The 10,474-nt window shown below is 49.2% G+C and overlaps 1 protein-coding gene across 2 annotated transcripts; it reads right to left on the bottom strand.

The window, feature by feature from the left end:
* Positions 1 to 1,945: 1,945 nt before the first annotated feature.
* LOC101773225 (protein FAF-like, chloroplastic) lies at positions 1,946 to 3,963 on the bottom strand. 2 transcript variants are annotated; one of them, XM_004981979.2, is made up of 2 exons: positions 3,766 to 3,963; positions 1,946 to 3,671 (listed from the first exon to the last, which is right to left on the bottom strand). In XM_004981979.2, the coding sequence occupies exon 2, from the start codon at positions 3,623 to 3,625 to the stop codon at positions 2,351 to 2,353; it is 1,275 nt and encodes a 424-aa protein (XP_004982036.1). In that variant the 5' UTR covers positions 3,626 to 3,671; positions 3,766 to 3,963; the 3' UTR covers positions 1,946 to 2,350. The 2 variants fall into 2 exon arrangements, with proteins under 2 accessions (XP_004982036.1, XP_022679333.1); XM_022823598.1 differs by lacking the exon at positions 3,766 to 3,963 and having other exon boundaries at positions 1,946 to 3,420; positions 3,537 to 3,667.
* Positions 3,964 to 10,474: the final 6,511 nt, after the last annotated feature.

Genomic DNA, 10,474 nt, shown 5'->3' with positions numbered 1-10,474 from the left:
TTTGCTGGTTGTATTCGCGTTCCGGTGCAGAGCATCCAGCCTGCGGCGTATGATATTGATTGGCCCCTCAGCCCCTGAGAGCGCCCAGTGGGCGGCGGCGACGGCGGCGGTCAGCCGGTTCCCTGCAGGCTTGCTACTACTAGTCTACTACCACTACCGCAGCCCAGTTGCGGGACTGGCCCTGCGGCAAGTTGCCGTGACAGCGAGCCGGAGCTCACAAAATACGTGACGTGGAGACGAGATCTTCAGTCATCTAACACAACCGGGAGAGCTGGTTCCTGGGCCGAATAATTCAGTACGTGAGCTCCATTTCCGTTGGTCGAGAGAGGATTCCTTCTTTTTCCCTACCTTCGTTTAATGTTTTCTATGCCTCCAACGAGCACAAGGAAAGGAACAGACACTGGGGCGCTTTTCCATGACACTAGGGCAGTGCTGCCTACTGTGGACTGAGGATAGCGTGCGGTCTATACTATAGATGTGTACTACAATGTCTGTTATTCAGAAGGTGTTTGGTATCATTCCACTAGAAAAACAGCTCCACTCCACCAACTTCGCTAAATTTCTTGCCAAACACGTCTTGCTTCATAAACTCCAGCTTTAGAAAAAAAAACGTGGAGTTGGGGATCGGATCCATGTTTTTCCTGGAGTACCTCAGGAAGTGCTCAAAAACACTAGTTTGTGAAGCAAGACGCGTTTGGCAAGAAATTTAGTGAAGTTGGTGGAGTGGAGTTGATTTTTTTGAGTGGAGTGTTGCCAAACACTCCTTAACGCTCAGAGTTCATATTTCCCGCTGGCCAAGGTAGATCAACCAGAAAACACACGGCAGAGAACACTCATATGTACTAGCATAGCCACCCCTGATCCAAACCCACAACAACCCTAGAGTTTATACAGGTTCTGATCTACTTTGAGATAATAATCCTACGACCCGCTATATGTAATTATAGTGGAATACCAATGAGTATGTCTAGGTTTAACCCTTGACTACTTGATAAGTTCCATCGTATTCTTAAACGAGTAGTCAAAGTTTAGCTTTCCTTTAGCATATTCCACCATTAAAGTTTAGTCATAGGGTGAAAATCATGACGAAATTTCTACATTGTTGCAAGAATTTTAAATATAATCAATAGAGCACTAGACTCTGCAATTAGTAGAGTATCTTAGCATGGCAATAGGAAACAAGGGTGCAACTCTAATGAAAACGGCATAGATTTCTTAAACAGTTATAATTCATCGAAAAACGTACTTCAAGTTTTTTTAAAAAAATGGCACACCCATAGTTTACCCATACATATGTTTTGTCGCAAAAGTTGAGATCAAAAGTAGTTTTGTTAAAAAAATATTATATAAGATTAAAATTTTTCATGTTTTACCCTATTTAGTATTTACCAAAAAAAAGTGATTGTGACAATAAAAGCGATATTGCCATGAAAATTAAAAAAAATACTCAGCGCACAAAAAATAGCTATGACAAATAATCAACTTAATGTAATGTTACATTTTTTCCGTTGCCACAAAAGCAACCTTTTGCAACAAAAGTTGTCGTTGCACCATTTACCTCCCCCAAAGAAAGCAACATGGATCTTTGATATTAAATTATGAATAGCACCGAAACGTCACGTATATCTATCTATCCACTCTCGGTGCTCGATCAAGGGTTACCCAAAGCAGCAAGACAGGCCATACTAGTTCACGTATCTCTTTATCTCATCCTTTCTCCCTTTGCGACAATTGTTCGGTACGCACATACGTCTCCTCCAAAAATCTTCTCCAGGATACGAGCGCACGAGTAGTAGGCGTCATGCAGGAGCCCATCATCACAACATGATTCGGTAGAAACCGGTAAAAAAAGAAATCAAAGGCGTCATGCGTATGAAAATGACAAGCTCTGTTGGATGATGCCTCATCCAAATACAGCGGTGAACAATCCACATGGGAAGAACGGTGGTTACGGCAAATCTGTTAATCCATTGATAAATTACTTACTCAAATCACACTGCAAATAATACAGGGGAGACAAAGCTACTAGAGCAACAACAATTACAGCACGCACGAGAGGCCACTGCAAGGGACCAAAGGGGCGACTGGTCGATGCACGCGCAGTCCAAAAAAGAACACCAAGCAACACATGGAAAGGATGTGTCGCAAAAAAAAAAAATAATGCCCGGCATGCAGCAGCCACTGTGACGACGACGACGGATTGACGAGGTTATTATAATAATGGGGGCTAATCAGCACCGTGCTTGATTTGCTAGTGATTAATTTAAGAGGCTAGCAAATGGCGACGACGCGACGGGACTGTCGCATTCGCATCAGCTGTCTGGAGTGTGGCTGTGATCGGCGGCTCTGTTCAGGAGGTGGCAATGCAGTAGGGCTCCAGGATGAAGAGCGGCTTCTGCCGCAGCTGCCGGCACCGCCGCACGCTCTGGAGAAGGTCCTGCTTGTCTCCCCGCCGCGACGTGAACAGCAGGAGCTGCTTGGGCTCGGCGGCGGCGGCGGCGGACAGGTGCATGCCGCCGCACTCGTCGTCGTCCTCCGGGGCCGGATGGACGTCGCTCCCCGTCGAGGCCACGGCGACCGCGGCCGCCAGCGACGTCGTGGACGACGGCACCCGGCGCAGGGTCGAGCGTGGTGAGTACGCCGCCAATTCGTCGTCGCTGGATTCCGCATCGGGTTCCGTGGTGTCGGCGTGGCACCGGGGCTGGTCCACGGACAGCGGCGTGCTGCCGACGAACTTGTTGATCACGAGCGTCGAGCGGTGCACCTTGCCGGCGGCTGGCGTCTGCGGCTGCGTGCTGACCTTGACCTCCACGACGGTACCCCTGTCCACCACCTCCACCTCCTCCTCCTCACCCACCTCGTCCTCCTCCTCCATTTCCACGGCCGCCTCTTCCTCTTGCACGTTCCTGGGCTCTACGATCGGGAAGAACGGCGCCTCTGCTGCGGCCTCGGCGATCTTGCTCACCGCGCTCTGGTCATCGCGGGTGCAGCACTCGACGAAGGAGAGGCGGAGGCGGCCGCCCTGGCGCCGAGCGTGGAGGTACCCGCGCGGCCTCACCGCCACGGCCTCGACCACGAGGCGCCCGTCCTGGCGGCGCGGGCGCATCTGCAGGCACGGCCCGTCGCGGCGCGACATGGACGGCAGCGGCGGCGGGAACGCGCGGCGCGGCGACCGCGTCCCGGCCGAGCGGTGGTAGTTCACCGCCGCGAGGTCCTTGGCTTCCCACTGCTCCTTCTCGCAATCGCGAGCAGCGTCGTGCTGCCAGAAGGGCTCATCCGCCGTGGCGGCCGCCGCCGGCAGCGCCGAGTCGAACAGGCAGGCCATGTCCAGGGATGACGTGAAGTCGCCGGAGCCGGTCTCGTTGCCGAGGCTCTCAGTGCAGACCTCGAGGCTCTTCTGGCTCATCAGGCTCGACGACCGGCGCACGAGCGGGTGCACGTACGGCTTGGACGCCTTCTTGGCCGCCTTGTCCACGTCGGCGGCCTGGATGGCGTTCCATACGTCCAGCTGCGCGGGCCGGTCGTCGACGACGACCTCCGGCTTCTTGTACGTCTCGACGGGGCGCAACCAGCTGGGCGCCTCGAACGTCGTCATGACCGGGCCACGGCACACCGCCACCGACATCTTCGCCGCCTGGAGAAAGATGTGAAGTGGCAGTCGCGCTTGCTCCCTGTGAAGAGGCACGATCGTAAAGAGACGTGAGCAACAGATGACTGGCGCGGCTGTTGAGAAGAGTCAGAGTAATAAGAGTAACCAACAACTACCTCAGATATGCGGGCAGAGCATGCACGCCGCAGCGCCGCAAGGGAGCTTGGAATTTGGAGGCACTTGGGGTCTTGGAAGTGGTTGGTCAGTTGTGATCTTGGCTAGTAGCCCTGACTCTTTGAGCTTGATGTCTGTGCTGCTCTCTTCTCACACAGAACAAGCTTTGTTGCAAGCATGTATGGTGTGGCTGCTCGGCTCGGGGGCTATTTGTAGGCTGGGATGGGGAGAGAGGAGAGGGGGCATTGGCCGTCCAGGGCCAAAGGGGCAAGGGCCCATGCTCCTCCACTACTTGCCCCCACCATCCTCTGTTTTTCCTCTGCCTTTTTGCAAGTTATGCTTTGGCATTTCTTGCCAGGGTATGTTGTCATGGTCTAGCCGGGATGCATAAAATAATGTTGCTGAGCTTATTGTGGACATATGGTTACATTGAGGCCATCATTCATATGGATAAAATGGTTATTATGGGTCTACATAGCTTGTGGTGACTCGAGCTTGGTAATAATAAGAAGTTAAGTTATTTAGCGATGACTTTGCGTATATTGCTCATATTTCATTATTATTTTCCTATGCTAGATCAGAGTCTTGTTCTTCCACAAAGTTATCTTTCTTATTTTCTCCTCACATTTATAGTATTAGTTATTTAGGTCTCACAATTACGAGGAGAAACCTAAACAGGACGTTGAGAATACTAACATTATTTTTACGTTATTAATCTCTATGATAATTTCGCTATTCGTAGTCAAAACTGAAAAGATTTTGACTTTGAAAAAATCTAAACGTAGCTATATTTTAGGATGAAGGAAGTAACATCATAGGTAAAATCGTACAAGTACAGCAATAAGCCAACTCTTTTATGTAATGTAAGAATTTTCCTTTTATAATGTCCGTGCTAGTGCATCCTAAAATCAATTAGTTTTTTTTACCATACATGACTGCGCCCGTAGCGGACAAAGGTCTCCATGCTAAAAATAATTGGGGGTTGTAGGATGTCATTCACCTCATGTTTTCCTTCTTCCCAATTACCTCATGTTCATAAACTTGTTCTCAATCAGGGTTGACCGACACCGTCCCCCTAATGATTTTTTTAATAACCAATGTTCGATGACGCTAATCTGCAAATTTTATGGAACTCACTCAATCCCCACCATGTACCTCATCCGAACTAATGGACCCTTTCACAATTAATTGAACGTTGTGGCCAAAACATCCAGCTTCCACGGTAGTCAGTAGAAGGTGATACACCCGTGTTGTGTGCGTAGGGAGGGGGTGGTTTATGTCAAAGGACAAATTCTCAGTGGTTACTACCCGTTTACAGCTGGAGCATCATCGACGCACCAATTGTGTTATCTCATCAATTTGTTAACGTTGATCTCGTTCTTACATATTGGTTTATTAGCTAAGCACTGCATCGAAAGATTCTATTTTTGTTCCTTTAAGTTTTGTTTGCGTCTCCATCCAGGAACAAGAATTATCCTTCGTCACTGTCTGGTGCTGAAATGACAATCGCCCTATTCACTACACGCCCTTGCACAAGTGAGAAAAGCACGCAGCATGACTCCATTTGCTCTCTGTTTTACATCTTACTCACTTTTCTTAGCACAAGGAAATATTTATATGTTTACAGGTAGCCTTTTTCTCCCTTAGCCTACTCGTTGTCCTCTTCTTAAGTGGAAAGGAGATACTTTCTATAGGCTTTAGCACATTTTTGTCGGATAGAGAATGTGTTGTCATGTCTTACTATTTTGTAGCTACATATATAAATCTTTATTTGTGGATCGTTAATCAAGCTCAAACTTACAGTGCTTCTTTTGGTAGTACCCTTTGTACTACGTAGAAGTACACTTAAGTTCACTGTAAGGGAAAGTTTTGAGACGATCTAAGATAAATCAAAAGTGACGGCCAAGTTAGTAAACTTGTGTGCAAGTTTAAGTGCTTAAACTAATTTGGTGCGTCTAAACAAATGGCAAACTATTTGAATGGGTTGTAACCGCCAGTAACAACGAATTATAACGAGTTATTGCACGTAATAACCATGTTCTTCACTGGAGAGGCTCATCTAAACACATGGTACATGAAACTGCAAGACAAAATCATCTTAGTTACCTCCATTTATTTCTTTTTTTTAAAAAAAAAAGTTTACTCGCAATAGTATAGTGCGGGACAGGCCCTAACCCAGCCTGGAAAGCTTAACGAGAACAAGACTTTTCCGTGGTCCAAACAAGCTCAGTATTTGGAGCATCCAACGGAGTCCAAATTCGTCATTGACCTTTTGAATTGTTTTAGGTTTACCAAGATTATTCCAAACCATTGTTAATACCCCCACCCTGTACAATGTACGTGTACTACGCCGTTTTTTCTCTTTTCTTTCCAAAAGGAAAGCCGTGCATATGCAACCGCAGGCTCTCACCGATTTATTCTACACCCTTTATCCAATCGAGCAAAGTCGCAGATGCCTCCATTACTACTCGTGATCCACCAATCCGGGCGGGCGATTCAGGCGAGAAAACAGAAAAGAGGGCACGGTACAGGAGGAGCACCGTCCATTCGCCGAGCCCAGCGGCTGGCCTTCCTCGCCGGCCTTTCCCGTGAAAAGACCCGTCCCACGGGCGGGTCCCCGCGAACGAACCAACGAACTTTCACCGGCGAGCCACCTGGGCGAAGGAGGCGACGTGAGCGGCCGGCGCCCCCGCGGCGGCGCGGCCGTCTGATGGGCCGCCGGGGCGGATCCGGCCGTCCTCCGCGCGGTGCGCGCGGCCCCACGGGCCTAAAAGGCGTCGGATTCGCTCGGTTCGGTGAGTGGGATCGATCGGTACGGGGGCGAATGGAATGTGCCCGCCGCGGCCGGGGGGCGAGCGAAATGAAATGACCCCCGGAAAAAAAAGGGGGGGAATTTCGGGCAGTCCCCCGGTTCTGCGGTCGGGCGCGCCCGGCGGCGACGCGTTTCGGGCGAGCGGCGGCCGGCAGGGGGCTTTGGCGCGCGCACTCGCGTTTGTTCGCCGCCCGAAACGGAAATTGCTGGTACCCAACCCAGCGGAGATGCAGATGCCCCGTGCGCGGGCGTAGCAGTCGGTTCCCGTTGTTGTTTAAGGTGGATAAGACGCCACACGTAGGTGAGTAATGTTGTTTATCATGGGGGCTCGATTTGACGTGGTTTCGGTTTCCTGTTCTCAAATGAGACAACGGTGCACGCACCTTTTTTTTTAGTGTGACGGTGTCCATGCTCCTTTATCCGTGCGATAATTGTTGCTCCAAAAGGAAATAAATGGAGGGCCCTGTTCTTGCATTTTCTTTTGGCAGATTCCTGTTGCTTGCGTTGTATCGAAGCATGATTACCGAGAGATAAATAAACGAGGAAGATTAGCAGCAGGATTGGTGAACGTTCGTGCCGCCCATACGTCCTTCAACTCCTGCTCTACTGCGCCGTGCTGTTCTATTGGGTCTTGTCCTCGCCACCTTCAGATTATCTGTTGCCTCTTCCCTCGCCACCCCCTTTAGCTAGCCCATCGTGTGTCATGCCTCATCGCTAGGTAAAAGAAGATACCAGTGTTTTTCTTATTTTAATCCTTCTATAACTGAAAACGTCTAGCAAGACACCAGCAATCCAGCAGTGTCAAAACCTCGATCAAAACTAGAACTAAGCATGTCTCACAGTAGCATTCCTCTTGGACAAAAAAAGAAACTAAACAGGCACATAGCATAGCAGCCATAGCTCATAGCATGTCTCTGCGACCAATGGCCTCTCAACAGGTACGAAAGCTTCCAAACGGACCGCCTTGCCTTTGCGCACCAGACAAGCTCGACGAGAACGCACCATCCCCATGGCACCAAACAAAATTTTCACCAAAAGACGCGAGACCACCACCAACCGCGCTGTCCATTCGTGGTCCGGCTCGCTCAAGCAACCACACACTCCCGGGCAGTCCCCCAGTGCAATATCCTGATGGCCTCCATTCCGCCCCCGCCGACCGCAGACTTTTGCCTAGCGAACCTAGCGTACCCTACGTTACGTTGCGTTTGCGTACGGCGAGGCGTCACCGGCCACCGGCGTGTGTCTGGAACGCGATCTCCAGCCCGACCTCGTCGCACGCACGAGGCTGGGTTCGCACCGCGCCCGCCCTCGGCGGCCACGGAATCTGCCCGCCACTGACGCGACGCCTCAGGGGGGGGGGGGGGGGGGGGGGGTCCGGCCGGCCGGCTAGCCTGGCTTGGTCTGGCCGCGGCCGGCCATTCTCCTCATCTCTTCTCATCACGAGGTGCTAGCCTGGCTAGTTGGCTTACCGGCTAAGGCGCTCGCTTCGGGGCGAACCGGCCGGCCGGCCGGCCGGCGCCCGCGGGCAAGATATTCCCGCCGCGAATTATTGCGATGCAAGCAGCCCTGCCCTCCTGCCCTGGTACGCGATCTTACCTGTCTTTTTGCGTCTTTTTCTTTGGCTGCTCCGCTTTGGATCAGGGGCAGAAATTTCAGGAGATGTGTTGTACGGCACTAGCAGGCGCTCCCGCCGGATCGTCGGAATCTGATCGGACGGGTGCCGATGCGGCCAGCCATCGCGGTTGCGAAAGCATCTCGGGAAAGCGTGGCTTTGCCGACCCTGCAGAGTCTATTGGACGCGATTTGGGGCGCGTGGCCCAGCGCCGGACGTAATCAAATCCACCGTGATCTATTCTAAAGCTGGTGTGGTCCGCTCCGTGGTCCTGTTTGCAAAATTCGAGGAAAGGTCTCCGTGCACGGGGGCCCGAGGTAGCTAAGCCCTAACGAACGACCAAGAGCACAGCACAACTGCACAAGGGACCAATGAGACTTTCTTCGTGATGTAGTAGTCGACAGGGGGATCTTGCCAAATGCCGATGAAGATTCCCTGCCCCTATCACATTAAGTGTGCTGTGCATGTTTTGGTGCACAAGTTATTGCCTTTTCCCCCTAGAAAAATTTCCAAAAAAGGAGAATTTTCTGAAAATTTAGCTAATTTAATTTGTCTGGAAATTGGCTACAAGTGTAACTATGTTGAGCTATCTAGATGAGCCTGATGACACACTAGATATGTTTTTGTTCCTTACTATTGCTATAGAAAGAGGATGGGCTGGCTTAGAAGAAGTGGGTGTACCGTACTTTGGAAACGATGATCATGGAAATATTTACTAGCCATGGTTGGGTATCCTGTAATAGCATATGAGATTAAATTCATCCAATTCAGTTCTGTTTACAAAATTGTTTACTACTTGTTGACATTTTTGTTAACAAGCCATGAATTGTAATAATGAATGGTTGATTACACAACTCATGCATAGGCTCGAATAAACAGTGGCTTGGGTATATTTTCACACTGTTCAGATCTTACCAGCTCCATCATGTCTTCTATTTTGTGCAGCATGACCCATCACACCTTTGCAAGATCCCCGTGGATCCACGCATTTTTTAATTCTTCATATCCATGCATACTGTCACTTGAAGATCAAGAATCACATGACAAGCTACAAAAGCTTAGTACATCACCATGGGCTGCGGCGCTGCGCACTTGACTGAGGGTAGACATGGTATAGTCTGTACACTGACGCATAAGATTTACTCTCTCCGTTCCAAATTGCAGATCGATTTGACTTTTCTAGATTTATAGATATTATTATGCATCTAAATATAGTGTATATCTAAATGCATAATAATATCTATGAACCTAAAAGAACTAAAACAACCTACAATTTGAAACGGACGGAGTATATACAAGTGCCATACGGATGGTCAATGGACACCGGGGCTAATATAGTAGAGACAAATGAAACTTGCATGTGTGACAGAACGACTTGCAAACGGGTTTATAGAAAACCTCTAACTGCATGTGGATTTTTACAATTTCCCCCAATTTCCCCTCTCATCATAAGTTACCAAATCTATCACAAGGATTAAACGTTTGAAAAATGAAAGGAAATGAGGATGATGCCCTACACACCGTGCCCACCATACAGCCCATACTTATTAGAACCACATCCTTCCCATCCTTGAACCTCCAATACTTTTATCCTTTAAAAACAATTCTATCCATTTATCTCCAATAGCCAATAATGTTTTTATTGGATATGGTGAATAATTTATAGGCATTTATGTCTCGGACATATAGTATGAGTAGTTCTCTTGTGAGCACATATATGAATCCGACAGAAGCCACTCCAAGTGTAGATTTCCCTCAGTTGTCAGGATTTTGTTCCTCTGCGAGTGGCAACAATTGCAACAGGCAGGGTATCTTTTACGCTGTAGTCAAGATTCCAATGGAAATCCCGAAGACGAGTTGCGTGATCCTCAGGATCGAAAATTGGCCAGCAGCCTGCTCGTGTAATGGGACTTGTGTACTGGCGGTCTTCACATAGCGCGACACATCTTTGACATATCAACCACGATGTACTCCAAAGTCTGGATCACCAAGATCAAATCGTGTGTTTCTTTTCTAAAGGACCAATGAAACCAGGTTGGACGATCAAGACACTGAATCCATTCATGGGCACGTCAGTTGTCAGAGTGCGACGAGCGATGCAAAATGGAGTCACTCTTTTTCGCAGGGATGTTGCCGATCCAGCGTCCTCCCTGTTTAGTGTTTACGGACGAACTCCTGTTGCCAACCCCATGTCTAGCGTCCTGGGATAAATTGAAAAATTATGGCATCCTGCACCGGTAATTCTCAGCTGAGGGATTAAACAATTCCAGTTACTTTTAAGCATCCG

This window comes from Setaria italica, chromosome IX (genome assembly GCF_000263155.2).
Source record: "Setaria italica strain Yugu1 chromosome IX, Setaria_italica_v2.0, whole genome shotgun sequence".
NCBI classification, from domain to species: domain Eukaryota; kingdom Viridiplantae; phylum Streptophyta; class Magnoliopsida; order Poales; family Poaceae; genus Setaria; species Setaria italica.
This window is presented reverse-complemented; position numbering and strand designations above follow the sequence as displayed.

Excerpts from the sequence above, each read along its gene's own strand:
- LOC101773225 (XM_004981979.2), bottom strand. The coding sequence starts at position 3,625 with ATGTCGGTGGCGGTGTGCCGTGGCCCGGTCATGACGACGTTCGAGGCG.